The sequence below is a fragment of the Stegodyphus dumicola genome, chromosome 6, assembly GCF_044657685.1.
Source record: "Stegodyphus dumicola isolate Sdum_Otavi_A_Nest chromosome 6, ASM4465768v1".
Lineage (NCBI taxonomy): Eukaryota > Metazoa > Arthropoda > Arachnida > Araneae > Eresidae > Stegodyphus > Stegodyphus dumicola.
The window spans coordinates 110,857,150-110,879,361 of record NC_140773.1 but is presented as its reverse complement, the minus strand read 5'-3'; the positions used below and the strand labels follow the sequence as shown (position 1 = coordinate 110,879,361).

At 33.0% G+C, this 22,212-nt stretch overlaps 1 protein-coding gene and 1 non-coding gene across 2 annotated transcripts in view; both read left to right on the top strand.

Moving 5' to 3' along the window:
• LOC118181778 (uncharacterized) overlaps positions 1–22,212 on the top strand; it is a 288,201-nt gene that overhangs the window by 220,163 nt on the left and 45,826 nt on the right. Inside the window, exons 33-35 of the mRNA XM_085818801.1 lie at positions 633–796; positions 4,341–4,446; positions 5,948–6,104. Of these exons, the coding sequence (XP_085674927.1) occupies positions 633–796; positions 4,341–4,446; positions 5,948–6,104 (427 nt within the window). The remainder of the gene's footprint in view (positions 1–632; positions 797–4,340; positions 4,447–5,947; positions 6,105–22,212) is intronic.
• Positions 15,768–15,841, top strand: TRNAS-AGA (transfer RNA serine (anticodon AGA)). Its single transcript has one exon. It is a non-coding gene; the product is annotated as a tRNA-Ser (tRNA).

Sequence of the window (22,212 nt, the reverse complement as noted above, 5' to 3'; positions counted from 1 at the left end):
GCTAATTCTAAATAAATTAAAACAGTCACGGATATATCTTTATAGGGAGAATGCACTCTTTTGTTACGTTTGAATTATTAATTTATAGGTACCAGTAAGCATATGGAAGTGCTGTTATATATAATATAAGCATAACTACATTATAAAAGTTAGTGAAAGAACTTCATGAAAAATTACTTAAGTTTTTAAAGCGCAATTTTTTTTAGTTTAATTAAAGCTGATTTTTTTTCCATTTAAAATGTTTCCAGTTAAAATGCTTTTAGAACAATTAAACGGATGCATAATGAATCTGTCGTTAATGAGAAATATGAAGTTATCCGCATTGCAAATATTTTAAATAAAGTAACATAAATTTAACATAAGTAATTCTAAGCATGAATAAGTTATTATGTAATAAAGTAATTTTATTTCATTAGTTAAGGAATACATGTAAAAAAATTAGCTCTTACTTTTTTTTTCCATTTTCGCATAAATTACTATTATACTTTAATTAATTTAATGTAAAATAGAAATGTTCAGTTCTTTAATCTGTAATTGTGCATATGCAACGTGAAGAGGTTTTAACTTCATGCTTCAAAGAATTTTTAATTTGCTTTATTAAAAACTTTAGTATATCATATTGTATTTTGCAGGTTTTTATGGTAAGAAATGCGAAGAAATGTGTCCACCTGGCTGGTATGGAGATGGTTGCATATATAAATGCCAATGTAAAAATAATGGCATATGTCATCATGTGACTGGCGAATGTATATGCCCTCCGGAATACATTGGATATTACTGTGAAACTAGATGTTTAGTACGTACTATATTTTATATATTTACATTTTTTAAAGTTGTCATGATTTTACTGTTTAAAGCTCATTTATTATTCACCGTTTATCGATTAGTTAACGTAGGCAAGATTACTGGGAAATGGTAAAGCCCACGTGTGACCCTAAGGGAAGGTTGGCTTTGCGGAGGACTTTTTAAGGGAAACTGTCTGGCTCTCACGTATACAAAGGAAATCCACGAAAACCTACCGCGCTGTCTGTTTACCTGGGCTTGAACTTGTGTCGAACTCCCAGTAATCAGTGGTCTTAGTAACTCTCCCTCTTTTTGGGGCTAGTTACTGGTTAGATAGGAATTTGAAAGTTTTCAGTTGGTTTGGTTAATTTAATTATGCCAATGCACACTAGGGCTATTTGCTTAAGGGCAGAGATGCCTTCGTGGAAGACTTTCTAAGGGAAATTGGTCGTATACATGTTACACATGGGGAAAACCAGAAAAACGGCCATACAGCCAAGCACGTTCGCGGGATTCGAACCTCGGACTGAACTACTAGTGTTCAGCTACATTATCGCTCGGCCGCTGGCGAGCATCAAGGTCTTCAGGTAAATGTAAATTTGGAAATTTTCAGAAAAAATGATGGTCTTACATATGTGTGACAAATTTGCATCAAACACATTATACGTGTATATAAATATTTTAATGCGGTTGAACATTATATTGAATAAATCCAAAAAATACCTGATATTGCTAATCATAATTTTAATAGTCAATACTGATGTCCAAACTGTAAACTTTACAGTAGTCGGTGAAAGAAACAACATATAACCATAAATTTTGCGCGCACAAGAGTTCTGTGCACAGGAAAAAGCTCGCAAGAATAAAAATACATGCCAGCAGTTTTTAAAGAGAAAAAGTGTTAAGTATAAAAATGACGTTGTGCAGATTCTTTTTCTGAGAGTTTTGATTTGAAAAGAATAATCGAAATAGCCAGATTTCAGAAAGTAAATAATTGTCTCATCTGAATAACAAGCAAATCATAAGAGGCTCCAAGGCATATAGGTAGGGGAAAGCAAATATAACGCAAGTCCTAAGGGTCCTGAAGCTGCATGTAGAACTTTATTAAAATGAAGTAACTATGAAGCAAAGGCCATTGATTGGATGTCTGGGATTTTTGTATCTACAAGAACGAGGACATAGTACAGCACAGAAACTTGCTTCCGATGTTGCAACGTCGAAAAAAAGAGCCACTAACAGGTTACAGACTGATGTATACATGCTAGCATTCAAGACGCAAGCTGTTTGTGCACCGCTTACGCAGAAGGGCCTGCTTATACTGATTTCGCGATTACCTCAGCTGACTTCCCAAAGGCAAATTTTAGATTTTATGGTTGAATCATGGTAGGGTCTACGGATACGTATCACAATGTTTATTAGCTTAATAAGGAACTCACTATCGTGAAAGTAACAGAGGTGACATGCGCAAATACAGAGGCGGTGGTTTGATGGTGTGGGCAAGGACTGTTATCAGTGGTCGCATTGAACAGCTCATTTTCTCTTGAAGTACCATGACTAAAGCGCAAATGCTTGTTGACTATGCCCCCTATTTTTTGTGACTGTAGAACTTAATGCGAGTTTTCTGGATTAACGATTGGTATGTACAAGTCAAAAACACGAGTTCATAAGATTCGCATTATCGGCAGTACTACTTTGACGACCCCCAATTGAATTGTTTAGAAATTGTTTAATTTTTCTCAGGGACACTTTTATTCTTTTGTTGAAAGGAGACAAAGCTGCATATTTACAAAAATAAGTAATTTATTTCAAGGGGTCTGGAACACATCGGTGGTACTTCCCTCATTAACGCCACATCGTAAACTAACTAATCTTGGTTTACAGAAGAGAATAACCCTCTAAAGGAATGATAAATTAATCGTTTGAGTATTTTCTCAACACTCTCCACCTGATAAGTTTGCAAAAAATATCACTGTTTGAGTATACAAAAACAGATGAATTCAAATGTAAGAAAGCAACTTGTAGTCTATAAAATTAACACAAATAGTTAGCAGTACAAGAATTCAAACTTACTCAATATGTAATTAGTAAATATAATTACAAACAGTAAGTTATAAAATAACTCAGCTAATTGACTAAAAGTTACTGAAATAAATACTAAATAATAATTACTGAAGTAAACTGAAATATAAGAACATTAAATAAAAATTGTTAATTCAATTTATTTTCAGTCTGATAGTTCAAGGGGATTAATTGCACAGGCCTCTCAAAGTCTTCTCTTTTAATTTTTACTACACATGATCGTACAGCATCATCACATCCTTAAAAAATTTTAATTATTATATCTAGATCCCATAGGAACTTAGATTTGGCTGTTTATTTAAATAAAACTATGTCACCAACTTTAAAATTCTTAATTTCTAGTGTACAAAAGAAATGATTATTTCTTAAATCAAGAAAACTGATTTTTTCCAACTCTGTTTTACAAGTGTCGTCCGATACTGTTTATGTTTCGTTAGACTTTCTTTTGTTGCACTAGTTTTCTTGATCTCAGCAAAGTTTTATAGGTACTCAGTTTTATGTCTGATCAGTAGAAATCAGCTGTTAGAAGCAGTTGAGTTTCAGGTAAATTAGTGTAAACAAGATTTGACAGTATCAGGTCACGGTTTGTCAGATCACAATATTTTCGATTTCTCTCAGCACAGTCATAAATTCTCCAAACTTCTGTTCAGCTATGACTAAAATCGTTTTTAAATGTTCCATAATGTTCTTCATAAGTCTTTCGTAGAATCCTCTCCCCATGGCGTAAGCTCCAAAATAAATGCCCAAGTGAAAGCCTTCAGGTGCAAGACAATTTCGAAAGCCTTTTCTTTAATTATGGAGTAACATATGGTAAATCTTTCGCAACATATTTAATTGTTTTTGCGTTGTCCGAATAAAAAGTGCTCTCCCTCAGATGAAACGTTAGAGAGCCACAATGTATTTATTTGAAGATATATTGGAAACGAATCTCAGATACAACACTCGTGTAACAGATCGCGTAAACACCACGATATATGAGTTTTGAATGCCGTTCCCAGATTTGACGTAAAGAGGACCTGTGGAATCCATACCAGTGGCGTAGATAAGTGGTGTTTCTGCACTCCCGGGTTTTTTTAGGTAACTGAGCTGTTGTTCGTTTCGCTGGCTTTGCTGCGTATTTTCGACATATCAGATAGCTTTTCTTGAGTTTCTTCGCCAACTGGCGGACTTTAGAAATCCAAACCATTTGTCGTACTATTACTAAAGTTGCAGCTATTCCTACTTGTAGAACTTTGTTATTTTCTCTCTGATACATGCATTCAGATTCTTCATTATTTAATTTTTTAACATAACATTTTGATAACATTTGATGACAACCATCTGAAAATTGATTCGGACACAAAAGGGATACGAACGAGCAACGTTTCGAAAATAATAGCACTTCCTTTGCTTAGAATTTTAATTTATTTCAATGCATTTGCTGTTTTACTGATTGTGTATGTAACGATTATAAAATTCAAACTTTTCTTTTTCTTTAGTCTGGAAATTTAGATCGAAATTGTAGTCAACACTGCACATGTAATGATTCTTCAGTATCATTCACTGACTTAAATGGAGGCTGCATCTGTTCTTCAAGTTGGCATGGTAAGTAACATTATTGTCATTTTCTCTCAAAATACCAGTTCAGATCTTTGTGCAAAAGAATCAAATATTATTAATAATGTATTATGAATTGATCTAAGTTTCTATTAAAATGTGTGTTTTTATTATCTGAGTTTGTTTCAGGCGCGTCATTTAGATCTGGTGAAGAAGCCTTTCCTTTTGGAGTAAAATATGACTACTTTGCACCTGCTATTTTAAATAAAAGAAGTCACTATTTCTATGTACGGTATGAGACCCAGGAAAGGTTAGCCAATGAATTAAGACTTCAAACTTGAAGGGAAAAAAAGAAAAGAACTCAGTATTATTTTTAAACCGTTTAAATAAACATCTCGAGAAAAACTTTTTGCGAAACGTTCATGAAACCCCGTGTAGACTAATAGGAATGCAGTTATATTTTTTCCCCATGAATGATATATACTTCCTTCTTTAAAGTGGACTCCAGATTACTTTGAAAAACCGCATTTTGAAGGCTTTATTTCGAAAGCAGTTTTTATCGAGCTAAAATTTACAAGGCCGTCCTTACTTAAATACGCGTTCTACTTTTTGTGGTACTTTCATATCTGATGTGTACTTGTGGCTTACAGAAATGAAAAAGATAATATAACTTGCGGAAAAAATACCACCTGATCTTGACCGTGATGTCAAGAGTTATTACAAGTTTATTATTGGTATGAGACAAAACTACAACTTTCTGTTATCTAAAATTGGAAATATGGATGAAACTCCCATGATCTTCGATTTGATAAACAAAAGAACTGTGAAAACAAAAGGCGTAAAAACTGTTCAAGTCAGAATTACAGGCCACGTAAATACCAGATTTACAATAGCAGTATTTGCATGCATGGCAGATTGAACAAAATTAAACACATGGTGTTTGTCAAGACAAAAACTAATCTTAAAATAAAATTCCCGCCAGGCATTTTCGTACATTTTCTTGAAAATGGATGGATGGACGAGACTGGTGTAAAATAACTAAATTATTTAAAAACATTGTTTTGTGTTACATTTACGTAACTATGTTTTTTCTTAGTGGAAAAACTAAGAAATAAGCTAAAATGAATCGTATAAAACCGATATGATATTCTGAAAGATATTTTACCAGGTAAAAAATATTATCACACATACTAGGGCCGATGGCGTAATTAGCTATAAGAAGATTTATAATTGATACAAAAGCGCATGTTTTAAGTTTAAGTATTCCCTGCCTTGTGCATAGCTGTATCTTATCATCTTTCTCAATCAAAACTGAATGCGGATTACCTTAATTAAAGTGGCATGCATTTAAAAATATTTTTTTCTAATTGCTTGACATGATAATGTGATATATTTAGATTTGCATAGATGCATTGATTGTATTCATTGCATGAGATTTAGCCATAACATTCTTTTGTAAGTAAAGAAAGGAACGTAGGTAATACGAGTAATTTGATGCAATTTTTCACAAGATTAGCTGTGTATCATTGAAATTTTACTTTTATTACAGGAAGCCAAGTACTGGGAAATATGCTCTCAAATTTACTTTTGAAACTGCTGTACATTACGAGCAGTTCTGCAGTTGTTGCTACACTCCTTCTATTAATACTTATTTGTGTGCTGTTCAAAAGCAGAAAGCAAGGTGCAACTAATGTGACCATGGCTGAGTAAGTGCTACTATACTTTCATATGCTTCTCTTCTTAATTTATTTTCAATACGCGGCCGCAATCCCGGCCAACGGGCTGGCTGCGTGGCCGTTTTCGTGGTTTCTTCCATGCGTAATGTGTATACGAGCTAGTTGCCTTAATGGAGAAGGCATCTCTCCATTAAGGCGGATAGCTCTCCAATGCTTTGTCATGATCAAAATAAACCAAAACCATTTTGAATAGGATATAAAATCAACAAACATTGATATATACATAGGTGCTCATAAAAGAATTACGCAAATAATTCTTTAATTAGGAAATGCAATGACTTTCAGAATCAAAGTTTATAGTAGAACTTTTGCTTATTGTGCAAATACTTTAAATCTTCACAGAATGCCATTATTTATACTAATTATAAACCATTGACCACGAAATCATATTTCTGCTCACAGATATATCTGCACACAGAATATGCGAATAAGATAAACGAGAGCAGATCATAAAAGGAAACTTGTTCGACATCGTGCACATCCCAATAATTTAGTCTTTTGTTATTGCTTCTTCGTATCTTGAATGTTCCCATAACTCCTGTTTCTTCGTCGACTGCATCACCGCTCTGTTTCTTCCTGAACAGTTGACACAACACGTAGATCGGTTTATATTTTACTTGCAGACCGAGCAATATGCACTTTTATGATGTGCTCGAAAGTACCCTTAGAACTCTTTCCGTCCGGTGTTTGCTGTATCTCCGCACAACAAATAATATCGACGAAATATCTAGACTTCATATAATGTAGCAGTATTTCTAATTTTAAGGGTTATAATTTAATGTTCGGTAATGCAAGCTCAATCAATCTTTTTTATCACTCACGAATTATTGGAGCGCGCCTCTTGCATTCGTTGGATTGTTGTGAGTTCAGTCTGATATTCTTAGAGAACATTTTCGCCGAATGTCAGCTCTAAAGCATTAAATAAGACGTCAGCAAATAGACTAGAAGAGAAACACGCTAATGTGACAATCAAAATCGTAAAAACAACCTTGTATTTAGCGTAAGTATATTGAAACATCAATCGATTTCGAGGGCAGCTAAAGGTCCCTCCTCATCAGGAGAAAGAAATACCTAGAAAGAAGAAAAATAAAGGCGAAGGAGTCAATCAGATTTTAACTCTGATTAAAAATCCGGTTATAACCACGTGCAGTGCTGATAAGGACCACGTGTTTCTGAGACTCCTTCCCCTTTATTTTTCTTCTTTCTAGGGGGCTGGCTGCATGGGCGTTTTCGTGGTTTTCTCCATGTGTAACGTGTATACGAGCCAGTTTCCCTTAAGTCCTCCACGAAGGCATCCCTCCCATTAGGCAGATAGCCCTAGTGCGCTTTGCCATAATTAAATACACACACTCTTCTTTCTAGGTATTTCTTTCTCCTGATGAGGAGGGACCTTTAGCTGCCCTCGAAATCGATTGAGTGTTTCAATATACTTACGCTAAATACAAGGTTGTTTTTACGATTTTGAACGTCAGCAAATGTTTCGGCCAGACACTGACCTCTGGCTTCTCTTTTTATGCTACCCGGCTTTTCTTCGTATAGCTGCAGTGAAGTGTAAGGCTTCGGAGAGGATACTTCATTATTGTTTTTATAAAATCATTTCAAATTACGTTTTTTATATATTAAACGACGGTTTTCCAGTTTTCAATTTCCAGTACACGAAGTTTAAAATTTCCCGCCGATTTCGGTTTGCCGTCATTCCTTCGACAAGACAATCCATCGGCAGCTGATTGGCAGTGAGCCATTTCGCCTTCAAGTTGAAATGAAATGCGTAATAAAGGTTCCTTATAATATGTATATAATTGTTTACATATATGGGTGTGACGAAATTATAATTAGAAAATTATGTCAATATCGCATACAGCAAAATTATCGCAGTTCATAATTATGGGCTAAATCTCCGAGATGTTCTGTTATGTTATCTTTTCTAAAATTATACAGATGTAACGTTCACACAATTCGTCATACTTTCTTGAAATTTGAATCACCTAGTTCAGAATATCACTCATGCAAGCTGAAACGTTCCATTTTTATGAAACCTTAATTGAAAATCTAATTACTTTGGAATCTTGTTAGCACTTTATTTTCTTAAATATAATAAATAAATTGATATAGATATAATCATAAGTCAGCTTTTATGTAATGCATAACGATATATTTGTATAAAACTGCATACAAAAGCATTTTATATAATAGAGATTTTAATGCAAGGAATTTACTGAAACGTAAATGTTAACAAATCCTTTGGTTCTTTAAATAATAAAACTATAGAAAGATGTTTTGCGATAACATTGATTGTACAGCAAATTTTTGCTTGCCATTTCTTTTAAAATGCTTGCAAAAATTCGAGTTTTAACACAAAATCAAAATCAAAGACAAAATGAATGGTTTTTAATTATATAAAGAAAATATTCCTTAAATATTACCTTAAAATGATCGATTTATTTTGAAATATCCTTTTTTCCTCCTCCTTAATTTCCTTTTTATTAGAATGTTTTATTATGTTATATTTAATTTTTATACTTTGCTTTATTTCATTATTATGGATGATTTTTTTAATTATGTTTTATTTCATGTTAATTATGAATGCTTTTATTTATTGATTTGAATTTAACTAAATACTGCGTATCCTTAATGAAATTATAATTTTAGTATGTTTTAGAGCTTTAGAAGATGGCTTTTTTTGCGATTGTTTTTCTTTTAAAAGTTAACGCAACCAGAGGCATGCAATAGGTAAACGAAATAGATATAATAGAAGCTTGTAAAAATATAATATAGGCATGTAAAGAAAAAATATTTCTTGACGGCGAACTGGGCCTTTGTTCACGACGGCGAAGTTGCGATGGCGAAACGGCGGAGGTGAATAGTCCCATTCCTCTTATGGGTGGATAATGATAATGGAGAATAGGGAAAACATTAACAGTTTGAGCCAGTTACAGTCATTATGTAGTCTTATGGTCCAGTTTCTTGATTAGTGTAGAAACTTCAATCATTTCCTTGCCGACAGTAGTCATATCTAAAATTCTTTTAACTGAGTCTTGTCTTTCTTGGAAAAGAAACTGAAAGAGTTGTGAGTTCTGACATTATTTGTCGCAGGCTATAGGTTCTCTCTAAATCTATTAAAATAAGCGGCTAGAGAAAAGGAGAGAGGCCAAAAATTTATGTAGGCTTGAAGCGAATAATAGCTTCAATAGAAAAGATAAATTGTTAAAAATAGCTCAAGAAAAACAGAAAAATAAGCCATTGTCCCTTTAACAAACGCATAATATCGCAGATCATAAAATCATAAAATGATCCACGGAGCAAAGGGTAAAACAATAATCACGGAACGTTACGTTCCATCTCTCAAGAGTTTCCAGCAAACTAAGAGAGGAATTCGTATTTAAAAACTCTTAAGTAAACTGACTAAATGCCTCTTGACAGTATTTTTTTTTTTTTTCAAAATGGGGGGGGGTCATTACTGGAATCCTCGAGAAAAATTGTTAAGTCTTCAAGAATGCATTTTCTAAAAATTTCCAGAATTTCTTAAAACTGGCTAAAATCTTCCAAACGATAACAAAGCCAGGTGCGTTACCTTCAGCCCATTTCACCAACTCTCTGTAAGCTTTCTTCATAGTTTCAATGTTAGCCAGCTAAGATCTGAAACCTGTTGAATCAATTATGGATTAAACGCATAGGCATGCAGTAACAGTAGAAAATTCAAGATTAAACAAAATGAAGTTCAAATAAACATAAAACTAGCATTCATAATGAATTAAATAAACAAATCAAAAGAAATCAGAGCATGAATATAATTACAATTTGACACAAATGATTAAATGATTTACAATGGATAGGAGGCCTAGGTATAGGAGAAGGACTCATCATACAATGATTTTATAATAATTCTTAATGTGGCGTGATACAAAATGAAGCATTTTATTGAAAATGTAGCACTCATTTAGAAGCAAAATAATAAAATGAAATATTTATCTTAAATTTTTATAAATGTCATAATGACCCAAGGCAGCAAATCTTATATACTCTTGTACGGTACTTTGGTTCTTTTAATGCCATAGTGACGACTTGCGTTTGGAAGGTGTTGTAAAAATGATAGAAGAAAAATACAGGAATAAGAAAATCATTTCTTAACAGAACAAAAGATAATAAAGAATTTGCATAAATAACCTGTAGATACAATTCGCGGCGTCTTGTTTTCAAAAAAGATAAGTATATATTTGTGGATGCTTAATCAAAAATGAACTGAGACTTTAGTAAGTGAATAAAATACTTCTTATTTAAAATTAATATAGGTTTGATAAAAATGTACGTTTGGGAACTAATATATATATTGGAAACTTATCTTTCTTTGTATTAATATGAGTAAGAAGGTGAGCTGAAATTTTAGACAGCTTTTCCAGTAATTATTTATTAGTTTGTTTCGTGCTTCGCCTACACAGAAAAGAAGAGAAGTCCCGTGGAGGACATTTTAAGGGAAAATGCCCCATATCAACTTTAACATGGAGAAAACCATGAAAACGCCCATACAGATAGCCCGTTCATCAGGACTCGATCCCCAGACGGAACTAAAAGTGGCCAGAGGCTTTTATTGTTCTCCCGCTGATGAGCCGGTATATTCCAGTATTGCGACATTTAATTAATTTTTTTTATTATTTACATTTTCAATATGCTAATTAATTTGTTTTAGCTTTACGTTTTTAAAAATTTATATTTTTACTGTTTGCTTTATATTCTTCGTTATTTTTCATGTAGTGATAGGCAAGTTTAATTTCGGGAAATGGGAACGAAATATGATGTTCTGTTTTGATATGTGAACGTATTTTATTAAATTGTTTAAGTTATAAATTATGGTATTATTACAATAACCATGCATCCATATACCGCTGTGTAATCTGTTACATTCTGAGTGCTTATATATTGATGCATTCTACAATCATATAGTAGTATTTGAATTATACATAAATGTTTCCTGGATTATGAAATCAATGCAGGAAAAACAGGAAGAAAACAGACAGCTGAAAACATAGTACAGGAGAAATTTAATAATCTTAGCTTAATTTAATAAATTGATTTATAGTAGGATGTAATGCATGTAATTTTTAGTTGTGTGGTAGTGTAGTTTCGAGCTTAGCTTTATATGAAAGGTAGTCAGTGACTTAAATGAGTATTTTCAAACTAAATTTTGTCACTGAATTCTATCTATTTCAGATGAAAAATCGCGAAACCCGAGTAGAACATATCTTTTTGTGTAAAAAAGGAAATTAAAAAATTTACATTAACTACATTATTTGAATAATTATTATGAATAATTAAATGTTTTGATATTCAAAACATATTGTAGATATAAACGTGTAGCGTGAACACATTTCTCAATCAAGAGAATTTATTATTTTTAGTTGGAAAAACTCTTTCGGATTTCGATTTAATTTATAGAACTTTAAATGTATTAGTCGAGGCATATTATGAATTGTTATATTTAGTTTTTTGTCAAAATGTGTATAAAACCAATTGTTCATATATATGAGTAATAATTGTTCATCTTGCCAACATTAAATATTCTTTTAGACGTAAAGCATCGAACTTGCACATTTAATTCATCTGATCAGATATTACTCGTAAATCTAACAAGTTTCTGTGTTGTGCGCAGAAAAATTTAGAAATATTTCTTATGTCAGATTTTTTGTTTATGGTTATCATCATACTTTGAAGAAAAATCTGATGTGGACATAAGATGACTTCTTTGTACACCCTATTAAGTTATACAAATTTTTTCCAGCACATCATTTAAACATATTTCCTCGAATTTCATTAAAGATATATACTCTGTTCCAAACGTTTATAGACTCAACTATATTACGAGTTTCAGAAATTGGAAAGTAACAGAAACCCCAAATAAAAATCTGTTTATCTACATCACACGCGACTTGCATTCTAGCAAATAGTCAACCAAAATAGAATATTAATATTTTAACAAATTGCAATCAAATTCAAATTATTTAATACTTCAAAGTCGCTCTATTATTCCGTGTGGCCTCGAATACACGTTTCTCCATCGAGAGAACTAAGTTTTGTAATAACTATAGTTCCCCATTGTATCATGTACTCTCGATGGCTGCTTTTACGGCATTCACGGAAGAAAACTGCATTCCATTCTCGTAAACACTCCTAGACATACATACACTGGAAATGAATTAGAAACCCAAGATCAATATTTTATTGACCAACCTTTGCACGAGTAATTGCTCTCATTAGTTTGGGCATCGAGTCCACATGCTTCTGGAGTGCATTTAAGTCCAGAGAATGCCATGCATTGGCTATGCAACTTTTTAGATCGTAAATCAGATGGAAGAGGCGAGTGTTGTCGTATGCGTCTATCCACCATATTGCACACATTTTCTATCGGGTTAAGATCCGCGCTATACGGTGGCTAGGGAAGGTGCGGAAGAAGTAGACGTCAGACTTATGATCATCGAACCAATTTTGAACACTTCTGCTACGATGTATAGTTGTATTATCATCCATGAAGTATCCGTCGTCATCAGAGTAAAAATGCAACATTGCAGGATGCACTTGATCTGCCAGTATAGCTAGGTATCTCATGGCTGTTTGTTTACCATCGAGGAACACCAGGGTAGCACTTACATGCCAGCAGAACATGCCCCATATCCTGATACTCCCACCAGACCAATGCACAGTGCAAGTAAAGCAAGATGGATTCATGGCATCATGGGGTTCTCGCCTAATTCGTAGTCTTCCATCAGTGCAAAATAAGGTGTAGCATGATTCATCCGACCACATTACCTGTTTCTAATCCTTAGATATCCAGTTTCTTCTTCCCCTACACCACTCCAAACGAATTCTTTCATGTCGGGCAGAAATGAGTGATTTTTCTCACAGGCACCCTACTATGTATTCCTATCGTCTGCAATTCTTTGCGCATAGTTCCAGCTGAAATCTGTTGGGAAGAGCTTTGGTTGACGATCAGTGTCAGTTAAAGTATAGTAGAATTTCGACGCCGATCACTCTCTTGGAAAACTATGTTTGAACCCCAGTTACGTCTTCTAGAGAAGGACTGTAGTTTCTAATTCCAACTTCTGGAAAACTTTGATATGGCTGCCTTTGAGAACCCATGAGTTTTGCCGTCTTCGAAATCGAGGCCTTAGCTAAACAGGCACCAACAATAAGCCCTTTAAGACACAATAAAACGCCGAATAAATACTAATTCAGAAGTCAAACAACAAAAATCAGCGTTATATTTTCAAAATTTTCACAGGACTAGTTTCGATGGTTTTACCGAACCACCATCCTCAGCTGCAAAACCGAAAATGAACAAGAAAGGAAATAATGATTAGATAAGATAAGAAAGCCTGGACAAGAATAAGCAAGTGGACGCCATCTGTTGGTGAAACCAGAACTAAAACATAATTTCTTTAAAGGCCGAAGGCAAAGATGGATTGGAATTAGGGTCGTTAACTAGAACAGAAAGATTTTTTTGAATGCGAAATACCTCTAGAAAATCCAGTTCACCAATGGAAGATGTTTTCTGAATAATTTTAGCAGTAGAAAAATTGAAAGTGTGATTTTCGGACCAACAATGTTGGGCAACAGAAGACTTCCGTGTTTCCTTTTTTCTAACATATGCCTCATGTTCCTTAACAACGCGAAATTTTAAGGCTCTCTTAGTTTGGCCAATGTAAATTAAACCACACTGGAAAGGAATCCTATAAATACCCCAGGAATTCATATCCGGAATGGGGTCATTGAGTATGAATTATTCAAAAAACATTTTCCATTGGAGAACTGGATTTTTCTAGAGGCATTTCACATTCAAAAAAATCTTTGTGTTCTAGTTAACGATCCTAATTCCAACCCATCTTTGCCTTCGACCTTTAAAGAAATTATGTTTTAGTTCTGGTTTCACCAACAGATGGCGCCACTTGCTTATTCTTGTCCAGGCTTTCTTATCTTATCTAATCATTATTTCCTATCTTGTTCATTTGCGGTTTTGCAGCTGAGGATGGTGGTTCGGTAAACCATCGAAACTAGTCCTGTGAAAATTTTGAAAATATAACGGTGATTTTTGTTGTTTGACTTCTGAATTAATAAGCCCTTTATCAAATGTTGAAAGATCTGTCGTTTTTTCCATTTTACTTCATTCATCATGAAAAGCTTTCTTACACCTTACTTATACTAGCATTGTAACCACGTATAATCGACGTCATAAAAAATTGCATATATCATCTCTAGCACGCATTCAAATGAAAATCTCAAAGGTTTCTAATTCATTGGTCAGTGTGTGTAATACCACACACATTCTCGAACGGGTTAAAATAGGGGCCCATTGGTGGCCACTCAAGAATAGTGACATGTTCCATGTCTAAGTAATTTTTTATAGTATTAGTGGTATGAATGTGAACATTGCCATGCTGGTACACCCAATTCTGTCCTCCATTGTTCTGCAAATGCCATAAGATGGTTTCTTAGCGTTTCTATGTATTTATACGAATCTTGCCGACCATCTAGAAAGGTGAAACCCACTGGCCTGTTGAAACCTAAACCTGACCATACTATAACAGATCTACCTTCAATGTTCCTAGTGAAGTACCTCAGAGGCTCTTTTCGTAAGTTATACCAGTAATATGAACACCCTTCAGGATCATCTATATTCCATTCTTTTTATCATTGAAAATTGAAGAGATCTATTTATCACCATATGCCATGTGGTTGCAGATCCACTTTCTTTTCTTTTCACCATCGACGGAACAGCTGGCCCACTGGGTTAGGTGCTTTTCAGCCTGTTGGATCCCGTCGATGGAATTAAAAATAAATACATGAATAAACATAAATAAAGAGCTTAGTCCTGTGTCCTCCGGGGATTGGCCACGAAACGAGGAACATTGAAATAAGGACCAGAACATGGAAAGAAGGTGCAGGGTGGGGAATGCTGAGACCAAGCGGAACACTTTTCGCTATTATCGTACATGTTAGGTATACAGTTATGTTAAGGATGTGCTATAAAAATCAGGTACAGATGTAAAGATGATCAAATACATTACAAATTGTGGAACACATTAAATGAGTTCTGGATTAATCATAATATTAAATATAATTAAAAACAGCAAAAACAGAAAAAAATACAAGACATTAAGTAAATTAATATATGTACAGAGCAGGCTGCTGACGGCACGGTGTCCGAAGAAAGTATTCACTCCAGATTGTCAGCAATGCTTTTAGCAATGGTAGTGCAGTCTCTAATGCGGCTGCAACCTCTTTCGTTTGTGAAGCTTTGAGAGCGGTAATGATTGAGCTATATTTACGTGAATCATATAACCAGATTCCTTGATTCGTCTATGAAGAGTGTTTTGGATATTTGCAATCCACAAGCCCTTGTAATTTGGCAAACTGACTTCTGTGCCAATGCCATTGTTTGTATTTGCCTATAGCTGCGACTATCCAACACTTGGGGGTCTTCCCGAAGTTGGTTTCGGCTGATGGGCCGTCTTACGAGACATTATATAATAAATTATGCTCACATATCGATTCAGAAGTTTCAAATTTTATCAGATCATCTACCGTGCAATTTAAAGTTCAGAATCCTGTTAACTTTATAAGGTATTTCTCCCGCCTTATTCGCATGCCTTCGTGGTGTAGTGGTCAGCGCTCTCGACGAGATTTCGAGAGATCCGTGGGTTCGAGTCCCGGCGAGGGCATTGCTCATATTTAACATCTTCTGCTTCGAAATAACCTGATGTCTCTACAGCTTCAGCGTCAGAAAGATGCAAAGCTTTAGACATACTTAAATGCAGCTCAAAGTTGTGTTTCTTTTTTCTTTTAATTGGAGGTCTGAATGAAGGCATTATCATATAAAAGACTCAAGTTATCAATCATGATTGTTGCTAACCAATTTGCATAAAATTTATTAAAATGAATGAAATTTATTAAAATTTCTTCTTTCATTTATTCTAAAAGACAAATTGATATTTTTGATAAATATTTATTCAGATGCAAGACACGTCTGTTTTAAATAAGCATATTTTAAACTGGGTAATTTTATGCACTTTTCTTTTTTTTACTTGTTAAACTTAGAGGACTGAGAGTATTTCTCATTCAAACAATTGTTCTATTTTTGTGGCAAGGCAGAGGTGCATAAAAACTCAAAAAATAGTCATTAAAAATTGTAAAATACAGAAAACGTTAAAACATAAAATACCGTTGAAAAAGGTTTTTAAAACATTTTTGCGATTAAAATTAAAATTTCTGGAAAAAACAAGCAATTTGGAGAACGGGCAAGAAGAACAAATTTTCAGTGTACAAAACTGAAAGTTAACTTCTGGTACCACTGGACAAAAAGACCCTAAAATTGGTGCACCAGCTGACTAAATTCACTATTTTACTAAGAGTTTCAAATGTAAACAAATGCCGGAATCGTTAGGCTAACGCAATTTAAACTTTTAAATTGTTGGCAATTCTACAACTACTGACTACAGATTAACTAAACGCACACCGGAACATAACCGAAACATAAGAACAACAGAATTCAATCACTTTTTAAAGCAAAAAAATATACAATTTACCAGCATATAAGAACCAAAAAATGTGCTCATGGAGGGGAATAACAGAATGGTAGTATACATTATATTTATATACATTTGATGTGGCAATTTGACACGGAAAAGAGAGGTATACAGCTAAATCTTATACCAGTTCCATATACAAAATTTCAACATTCTACGGCAAACCTTTTTTGGGTTATGCGAGATATATATGTACCCGTATCTGGACATAACATCACGAAAAAAATCTTTTCCGAATTCCTTTTAAATCCATTTACAGTGCATTTTGAGAAAAGAGTATTCTGTGCGTACTTACAGATATCATGCAGAAACGTCGTTCAAATGGATTCGAGTGCGGTCAAAATGGAAATTTTCTTCGAAATATGACACCCGAAATTGCCTGCGATGGTAAAAATATCCATATATTTTCTGTTTAAAAGTTTAATAGCCATAGAATTTTAAAGTTTGAAGACACTTACGACAAAAAAAAAAAAGAAGTTTAAGCGTTTTAGAAACAGGAAAGAAAAAATTTAAGAATCAGGCTAATGAAGTGACTTCATTATATATTAAATATATTGTAATTTAGAAAGAGTGAATGGTTTATTTATTGCAGTTTCTAGATTCCAGATGATCTAAAATAGCATTTTAAACCATACAAATTGGAGAAAGTATAATATTATATAATAACGTACATAAAATTTAATTTTTCGAGTTATTTCGACCCACTTTTCAGCTATGTAAATATTGCTTTTGTAATTTATGCTAATTTTTAGCAAGTCCCTAAATTATTAAGCAGAATCATTGGTCTAAACTGAAACTATTTCACAGACTAAATTCGACCAATGTAGCAATCAAAATTATAAATCTTTATATAAGACATAAAAAATAATCGTTTTATATGCATAATTATTTATGTGGTAAAGGGAATTAATTCACTCAAAAAACTAGAGCTTAATCTGAAGAAATAATTTTAATCGTCAGTACAGAAATAACTAATTGTTGGCAGCAGCCGAGGAAACTCTTCGTTGGATTATTCGATAATATTAAGAACGTTATTAGCATACATATTAAAAGGACCTGAAACAAACCTACATGCTGACAGGTGCCAGAAGACATATATTTAATGATGCAACACATGCGTAGAATTTTGTAAAGGATGGGATCAAAGGATGAATAAGACGTAAACAGAATTTTGTTATGCTGAGGTTGTACTACTATAATGAGAAATGCTTTATCAGTATTAAGTCGACGCTTTCATGAAGAATTGAAATATTAAGGCAGGTTCCGTTAAATGAATTATGCATCAGCTTATGCAAACTACCAGTGTTTAACAGAATTATATACCCTTCATAAGGTAAAAGTCTTGTGCTAGATTTCATCTTGTAAAATTCATTTCACCCAACTCACTTGCTAAAAGAATAGTTGCGGAAAACAAATTCTACAAGTTTTATGAAACTCTTCGAAATAAAATTGGTCAAGTAATAAATACTTCTGATTTTATAATCTGTAGAGATATTTTATGTCTGAGTACAGTGCGTTGATAGATTTAACTTGCAGATAGAATGCAAGTTTCTTGAGTTTTTTATTTTGTAGATTTTCGGAAATAATATTTTTGTTGCAATAATTTGTATATATAACTGATAGGGTTTCTTCTGGCCTTCGCTGAGTCGCTGGTCTATACATTTGCCCTTTTGGCCTCTCGCCATATCCTGCTCTGCATGTTTTTTCCGTCACGCATCTGTTGTGAAATTAGTGGCTAACTCTAATAGACCTTTACAACGTCGTTGGATTTCCAAACTCAAAATAATCCTGAATTTGCGGCAGTAAACTAGGCAAAATACTTTGAATAATTTCTTCATCCGGCTTCTTGCCGTACAACAAATTAAAAATTTATACTCTCCGTAAAATAAAGTGTTCAGCTTTAAATTGAAATTTACTATATAGTTCCGAATCGAGCTCAGCCCTATGATTGACAATGGGAAACACTTTAATTAGAGCATTCTTAAACTATTCTGATGTGTAGATATCGCTCCCTAGTTCACCCAATACAAATTTTGCAGTGCATTTATAACAACGGGACGCCCGTCCTGTATAACCGGCAGTATAATCGATAGTAACGTTTTATGCCTCTGGCAATGTATACAGTAGGAAATAGGAATCTGATTTTTAATAAGATTAATTTCTAAAGTTTTCTCATCGAAAATAACACCGTGTTTCATATAAGCCCTTAAGGTATTCGCAATTAATCCAAAATCTTCATTGGGATTAACAGGAGCCGGTGGTACTTGCTACATTGAGGTGGGCAAATTAAATATCGAATTTTTTTGAGACATGGTGCTTGCTGATATTCGGGTACCTGTATACGGTCTCTTTCTTTTTGGCTAACGTACAACTAACTTAAGCTAATTTAAATTCCTTTACGTTTTGAGTTAAGCTATAAATGTTGGCTGATTCTGTAACTTTGAGCAGTGTCTTCTGTTAAACTTTCATCTGACTCAAATAAAAAGGTCTTTTACACCTTACCTATCTTTCTGTCGTAACTTCAAGACATAGTAATAAGTCACTTATGTGTTAGGTAGAATTCTTGTAGTGTATGTTAGCAAAAAGAACAAGACCCTATAAACTTAGGTGTGAAAAAGCAAAAATGTATTTATGAAGTTTTTTTTATCCTTGCTAGTTATAGCTCTAATTACAAGGCTGTTATCATCTTTTATAACAAGCTAGTAATTTCAAACGAAGAGCATGCACATTACACTTAATTGCATAATTTGAATTAATAATTATTGAGATAACTAAAACAATCGAAGTAACTAGGGACTCAAAATTTCGAAGTCTTCATAATTCTGGTAAAGTATTAAAAATTATATTTAAACGGCTTCTCTGCTAATATGGAGTAATGGCAAATCATATCAAAACTTGACATAAGTTAAGTCTCGTTAAACAAGGGATTTGGGGAAATTTTACATTCTCTTAAATTTTAACTTGAATTGCCAAAAAATAATGCATTTTTTTCAATTTATTAGGATTTTAAAATTTAATGGATCGGGCTTTTCAAATGTTAAAATAGGCTAAAACTATAGTCTATTTAAAGCTTGATATCTTTATATCTAACTGATTTATTATCGTTAAACTCTGTATACTTATTTCGATATCCTTAGCATTTTATTTGCCCTTTAATATTTTAAGTAAAAGAATTGTTTTCTTCATCATCGACATAAAATAATGGTATGTATTGTACGCATCATTATGGATAAACAAATTACTTCTTTTAGCTGGTATTTTTCCCGAAGTAGGAAAATAATGTTTAAGTAAAAGTATCTAATTTCAAAATGTATATTTTCTTAAAAATTAGTATTTTTGTTTATTTATGAGAACCCAAGACTGGATATTTATAACATATTAATCCAGTAATTCTGAAATTCTTTTTGCGAAATCCATAACAATTCTTCATTTTATATTATAATTTACAGTTTGGGCCAAACTTTCTTGACATTCTGGCAAACAGTTTCAGAGAAATCATGTGAGGAAGCAGGAAAATTTAAATTTTGAGAAATCTTAATTTAAAAATATAGTTATCTACAAATCCTGTAAAAGTAAATTATTTTCTTAATATTTATAAAGAAATATGAATATATGTTTATTATTCAAAGTTTGTAAGTAAGTAGAACTATACAGTTATGTATACGTAGTCTCATAATTTTAATTGAGATAACAAAAATAAGGAATTGAAATTTTAATGCAATTTTAATAAATTTATCATTCAAAAAATTCTTATGCGAAAAACATTGCAATCTTATGCATTAAATCAAAACGTCTTGATATTTATTCTAAGCAAGCGGTTTCCGCAAGCAGCAACATAAAATTTGTTAAAATAACATAATTGAAAAAGAAATTGAAATATTGTAGGAAACATGAGTTTCTTAAAATTAAAAAAAAATATATAAATAAATATGCTAATAAATTAATCTTTCTAGCATGTGTAATTATATATCTGTGTAAAAATCTGTGAAGAAGTATTTCATATATAGCTCAGAGTATTTAATGGAAATAATCTGCTGAAAGGGCAGATATAAACCAACCATCCGGAACTTTAAATGGCAGAAGTTAAGAAATACTTTGTACATTATTTTGTGTTCTAGAGCAAAATTTTACTTTGAATATGTTTTAAAACTCTTCTAAGTGATCGAATTTTAATGTAAATTCATAAAAACTGTTTCGATTTTTAAAATTATTTGAAGGTACCTGACCCTTAAATTATTTGTGAACTTCAGGATTGTTTAATTCATTTGTAACTTCTGAGTCGCAGGCTTTAGTCTCGGATTTTGAATTTCGGTCTTTAATAGCTGCATGCATTTTCATCATGAAGTAGGACTGTAGCAGTTTCTCTCGAAAGATGAATTTGGCACACGTTTGATACTTTCTAATTTTTGAAAGGAATTTTTTATTCTAAAAATTCAGTAGATCAATGGATTGTGACGTGATTTACAGTAAAACAATTAACGGCAATCAAACAAGTAATTTCAAATCGCTGTTGTGAATTCTGTTTAAAGTAAACTTAGCATCAAAACATTGATGAAGATAATAGATGAATCATATTTTTAGAAAGATTATATGACTTTACGTCAAAAATTATGATTATTAGTTAAACATAAAACGAAATCTCCTCTTGTTCATAGTTTATCTGGTAATAAATCTTTTCTAAAGATCAGGTTGATAGTTGAAGGGCATTGTAAATGAGTGTTTCTCAAAGTGGACAATATTGTCCACTAGGGAGGATTTAAATTAGGCATTTCAAGGACATATGACCCTTCCTCCGTATACAGGACAGTCAGAAATGGGGAATGACTTTGAAGTGTCTAGGAAACTTTAAGGCTTAGCAATACTATTGTTCATTTTATAATACTATTATAAAGGTTTATATATAAATTGCTGTGTACAAAACAATATCATGTCTTTAAATTTATATTCTCCGAATATCATTCCCAGTATCTTATTTTATGGAACTTAGGGCTGTTACATCAGTTTTTGACTACGGGTAGAAAACTCATTGACAAATTATTCAAGCGTTGTAATATAAAGAGTTAAGTTAACAAATATCAGTCTTTGTTGGCATTTTGTAACTTACCTCACTAGTCTGGCAGTAACATCAGAAAAAGGTTCACAAATTTCATCGGGTTTAGCGGCACAATATTTCATGTGTCGTTGCCATGGGCCTTCAGCACCTGAAAGGAGACTGCTCAGTTCTATTCCATTTGAAGGAAATCTCCTGGGAGATGAGTTCAAGGGTTTACACTTCTTCTCCTGCCACAAACCATTCGAGTAGACTTTCAGTTTGGAACGTATTTTAAGTAGCCTCATTCTTTGAAACTCAGACCCGGGGCCAACGATACGGCATGGCATCCAGCAACGTTAACCCCTATAGTTATCAAGGTGAATGAATAATCTTAATCGCATTTTTGCTAAGCTTTTCCCAACAAGCTAATATGTGATATTGTTTAAATATTAAAATTTTATTGTTATTGCAAGGT